General features: G+C 41.4%; 1 protein-coding gene across 1 annotated transcript; it reads left to right on the top strand.

Annotated features, from left to right (window-relative positions):
• Positions 1-232: 232 nt before the first annotated feature.
• On the top strand, positions 233-1775 carry LOC115316744. The gene is made up of 6 exons (XM_040212213.1): positions 233-248; positions 331-518; positions 593-789; positions 880-1093; positions 1193-1447; positions 1545-1775. The coding sequence occupies exons 1-6, from the start codon at positions 233-235 to the stop codon at positions 1773-1775; spliced, it is 1101 nt and encodes a 366-aa protein (XP_040068147.1).
• Positions 1776-5395: the final 3620 nt, after the last annotated feature.

Below are 5395 nucleotides of genomic sequence, written 5' to 3'. Positions count from 1 at the left end.
TATGGAAGTTATCGGGACTGCAAGAGGCGGAGAGATGCTGGTTTGTGAAGGATTTTTATATACTACTAACCGAAGGACTGAGGAAACCATCTACTGGGTATTTCGCAGAAGAGAGACCTGCAAAGCAAAGATCATGACTGATGTCTCTAAGCTTCGTGTTGTTGAGGCTGCAAATAACCACTATCATGCTCCAGACCCAATCGAGGTTAGCTATCTGAAAATTCGTTCAGAAATGAAGGAGAGCGCAGGTGAGAATACATGAGTATTTTTTAGTGTGTTTTGTCGTGGGTGTAAATTGTACTCGATAGTAATCTTCTACTTCCCTTTTAGTTGGAGGACGGACGCCAGTGCAGCAGATTCTTCTGGACGCGGCTGCAGAGATCACGGACAGCACTGCATCACAGCTGCCATGTACGTCAACACTTCGACGTACAGTTAGAAGACAGAGGCAACGTGCAACCTTTGTTTATGATATTCCTTCCAGCACAGAAGATATCCATCTCCCACCTGAATTCAAGGTTAGTTTACTAAAAATACTAGAGAAAATGGTTCATAATCATGGAGTTTTATTATACACGTGAATTTCAAGCAGGAAGCGTTCCTACTACACGACAGTGGGGAGAACGACGTCAACCGCATCATCTTGTTTGCTACGAAGCGGAACTTGGAGTGCTTAGGGAGTGCAGCTGCCTGGTTTTGTGATGGGACGTTTAAGGTAGTGCCCTCACTATTCTACCAGTTGTACACACTTCATGCCCTGAAGAACAAAACCGAGAAAACATATAGAAGGTACACCACTAATAATTGTAACCTTATTAGCTATTGTAACGTGAAGTGATTGGTTGTGCAAATCGTGCTCATCGCGTGTTACCTTACCAGGTTCTTCTCAGTCGTCATCGACAACGTCGGGCCCTGCGCTGTTCGTGTGCTGTACACGGACTTCGAGATTGCTACTATTAACGCTGCCCGTGGCGTCATTTCGGATATCCGAATTCAAGGGTGTTTTTTTCACCTGGCCCAGTCGGTTCATCGTAAGCTGTGCGCGCTGGGATTTCAAGCACGTTACAGCACGGACGAGGCATTTGCAGTCAGGGTTTTTATTATGCATAGATAAATAATGTTCGGTTTCTCTTATGATACAGCCTCGCTCTTAGGTATAGTGTACCCTATGTAGTAACTGTTTTAACTACAGGTTAAAATGCTCCCAGCCTTGGCGCTTTTTCCTGTTGGGGCTATCCCGGAAGCATTTCAAGACTTGTTGGAAGTATTCCCACAGGAGGCTATCCAACTGGCTGACTACTTTGAGGACGTGTACGTCGGTCGACCACGTCGGAAAGGCGTCAGCTCGGCTCAATTTCCTCCGAAACTGTGGTCAGTGTACGAGGCGGCACTTGATGGAATGCCGCGAACAAACAACAGTGTGGAGGCATGGCACTATGGGCTACAGGTAATTGCTCATAATTTTCTTTCTACTTAATTTATCTAGCATACGCAATTTACAGTTTTTATATCGTATTTCTTATGCTCCTATTCTCGTTTTTCAGGGCAACGTGAGGTGCACTTCACCGAACATCTGGGTGTTCCTCGACTCCTTGAAAAAGGATCAGGCCCTAAGCGAAATGAAGCTCAGTCAAGCGGCAAGCGGGGTCACTGCCACAAGGGTGTCGCGGAAGCAGGTGGCATTCAACAAGCGCCTTCAAAGAATTCTTGGACGCTACGATGGAACAGACAACATGGATATCCTCGAGGCTTGCGCTAGAAGTATAGCATTGTAAGCGGAGGGGTATTTGCAGAGTTACAGATGCGAATAAAACTCCTTCGGTGAACTGACATTTGTGTGGTTGTCCTCTAAAAATTAGTAGGACATAGTTATAGCTCACTGTGGTGCACCCACAGAAGTAGTTAGCGTCTATTTCGGAAGTAGAGTATTTAGGCCAACTTTTAAGCATATACTACAAACGAAAGTACCAAACAAACGAGGAGCTCCGTTCGTGAATATTCATTTCGAAGCACTATACTTGATAAACTGGGAAAATTAAACACATAAGAAGCTTTTTCAATAGGGTGACGAATTGTCATCATGACGAATTGCCCTATGACGAAGTGCCCTATGACGAATTGCCCTATGCGACGAATCGCCCTGCTACGAGTTGCTCTGCTACGAATTGTCTTTCGACGAACGGTCCTACAGCCTATATTAAGAAACAACGGGAAGAGGGTTATTCAAGTTCTTATTGTTGCAACCTGTTCCATTTAATGACCCTGAGTGTTTTGAGAAACAGCTGACTCTCGAAGTTTCGTCAGACATTTTTCGCTAATTCTTATTCAGTATGTAAACTGCTACGCTGAACACCCTTTGAACTAAGGCACTGGATGAAACTGCCCTATTGTTCCCCACGAATGTTATATGCTCTGCATTGGGCTTCTGCAGCGAAGCAGTGGAAGTACCATTTACCTCAAAGATAGAGCAAAGCTTCGTCGCTGTAGCCAGCGCCTGATATTCGAGAGTTTAAGTAGATCGCTCCGATACCTCCGATACCACCCATAACAATATGATGAATGCGAGAAGGCGGCGGCGGATTATCGGGTATCCTTCTCGGAGTCATCGGACCGACCTACTAAAATTCTCCACTGTCTAAATCGCGAAGCAGTAGAAGTCATCATACACCTAGTCAAAACTATGATAAGAATTGTTGTATCTCCATACCGGCTCATATTGCCAGGATATAGCAAGACATACTTGTAACAGTAAGGTGATAATTGAATAATAAATAAGGTTTGGCTCCATATTCTTCTTCCTTTGGTTCTGAACATGTCAAGCCTCGGTTGAGACGTTGGTGAATGAAAGAAAAAAAGTTTCCAGTATATAAATATAAGTAATCGAAAAAAAAAGTACACTCACAACAACAATTAATTAGAACGCCGATTAAAACAAGGAAATGTAAACGTACGTTTGCCGTACGTACCTTTTTGGATGCTGTTCAAAAACGCACGGAGCACGAACAGACTGCAGTTTACTTCGGTGTTCTCCAAATAGACGTCCGCTGATGCCACAGCTAGGCAGCGAAGGGCAGAGTACTGTGACCCGCGCTCACGAGTTTCCTTTTCTCCTCAAGCCCAGAATATCAAGTCTACGTTAGACACCAATCTGTTTAATTTGTGGAAATATCTGGGTGAGATAAGATGAGTCCTGCTGGGCTAAAAACAAAAAGAAGAAGAACGCTGACTCACAAAAAGTGTGTCTGAGGTGCAGATAACCTGGCTGGAATTTACAAATAAAGTTGGCCAACCCTAGAAGTTGGACTACAAAAAAAGATAATAATAAGTAGCTTTTAAAACAGGGTCAAATAAGGTGAAAGAAACAAAAAAAATAAAAAGAAACAAAAAAAAAACAAATAATAATAATAACAAATAATATTAATAAACAAACAATCATAACAAATGGTAATAAAAACAAATAATAATAAAAACAAAAATAATAATAAGTAGCTTTTAAAACAGGGTCAAATAAGGTGAAAGAAACAAAAAAAAAATAAAAAGAAACAAAAAAATAAAATAAAAAAAAAACAAAAAAAAAACAAAAAAAATATTTCCTGTTTTCTAAGAGAAGGTTATAAGTGTGCAACAACGAACGAGGATGCTTGCGGCCAATAACACCTTCACATTTTATCACATCTCGTTTAGCGGATTTTAGGGTAGACGGAGCGTTTTCTCGTGGCATTATGAAAAGGGTCCTAGTCACTATAACCGAGAAGGACATTGTTAGTTATTGTCTGTGCACTTACCTCCTCGAGCTTCTCGTAGAGGCACACAATCACTTGCTCTCCTCCTCTCCCCGTCTTCGATCGCAAATAAAAAACAAAGGGACTAAAAAAGCGGATATAACTTGCCCCCCCCCTTTTTTTTCTTCTTTTTTTGTAGAAATGTTTTTTTGGAGTTCTTGACATTGGTTTTAGGGTCTAAAAAAATGAATTCAGGGGCTTGGTGTAGCAAAAAAAAAAAAAAGGCTTTGCGGAACTGAAGAGTGGCAAGCCTCCCTTTGCGCAAGTCAATGGACCTTTTTCCAGTAAGGAGTGCCTCATGGAGGTTTCGCCGCCAACTACAAATGGAGGGCAACCGGACTCGCCTTCTCCCATAGGAACAGATTAGTGTCGCAAGAAAACAGTGCCCCCCAAGAATGGCGAAAGGGCGGTCAAGGTCAAGGGAAAAGGGTGTGCGCGTGCGCAGACGCTTACTGGAAAAAGGTCCATTTGACAGTGTCACTGCTCCTCGACTTTACGAAAAAAAGAACTTTCATTAGAAGGGACGGTGGGGGGGGGGGGGGGGGTTGGTCCTGTGAAAAAATGTAACGGATTACAAGGAATCCGTTACGTAAAAAATGTAAGGGAATTACTTTAAAATTACTCTAGAAAATATGTAATTATTCCGTTACTAAATTACTCATATATGTATGGGATTACAAGTAATTTCGCTACTTGTAACGGATTACGTACAAGTCTGGACATTTCATCGAACGCCGTTTCATCGAACACCGTTTCAACGAACGCCGTTTCATCGAACACTGTTTCATCGAACGCCGTTTCCTCGAACGCCGTTTCATAGAAGCCGTTTTATCGAACGCCTTTTCATCGAACAACCTTACAGTCTGTACTATTTTGGAATTTACTTCAATTTTTCTACACAATTTCATCTAATTCTCTCTTTTTTCCTTTTGTTTCTGTTTTTATATCAATGGGTGCAGAGACGAGATAAGTTCCATCGTGAACATATCCTGCTCCGAGAAGAAAGCCTCCATGAAACAATGACCCCTCTCCGTGTCACATGAAACAATTAAAAATGAGACGAAAACAGAAAGCACAGACAGTTAAAAGTGTTTTAAGAGGGCATATTACCTCCAAGCGCCCTAGAGAATACATGTAGATGTTTGACGTTTTCAAAAAATTCCTACATGAGAACCGCTCTTTGTATTTGCTTGAAACTCTTACGATAAAGAGATTAATACTTAATTGTTTCATTGGCGCAGATTATATTTCTCAGTATTTAGCACAAATATATATTTTTAAATCGTGAAATCGACTCAAAACGGAAGTTTTGACACTTTTGGGTTTAATGACGTTTTACATAATCTACCAATTTTTAGAAAACAGTTGTGTTCGCGCAAGTGCCTCTAAAATTTAATACGGAATCGATTGGTATCAAAATAATTAGTGTAGGTTAATCCTTTTCGGAACTACAGCAATATTTTCGAAAACGAGTTTCTTTCTTTCGGAAAAGAAAACAAAAAAACATTTTGGTGTGTTTGGCATTTTGTTCTCCTCCCGCTAGATGGCGGTCTCTGTCCGTAGTTTGTGTAGTTCGGTTCACACATTTTTTTTTTGTATTCATACGCGATCTT

This window comes from Ixodes scapularis, unplaced genomic scaffold (genome assembly GCF_016920785.2).
Source record: "Ixodes scapularis isolate PalLabHiFi unplaced genomic scaffold, ASM1692078v2 PGA_scaffold7__128_contigs__length_106722199, whole genome shotgun sequence".
In the NCBI taxonomy this organism is placed as follows: Eukaryota; Metazoa; Arthropoda; class Arachnida; order Ixodida; family Ixodidae; genus Ixodes; species Ixodes scapularis.
This window is presented reverse-complemented; position numbering and strand designations above follow the sequence as displayed.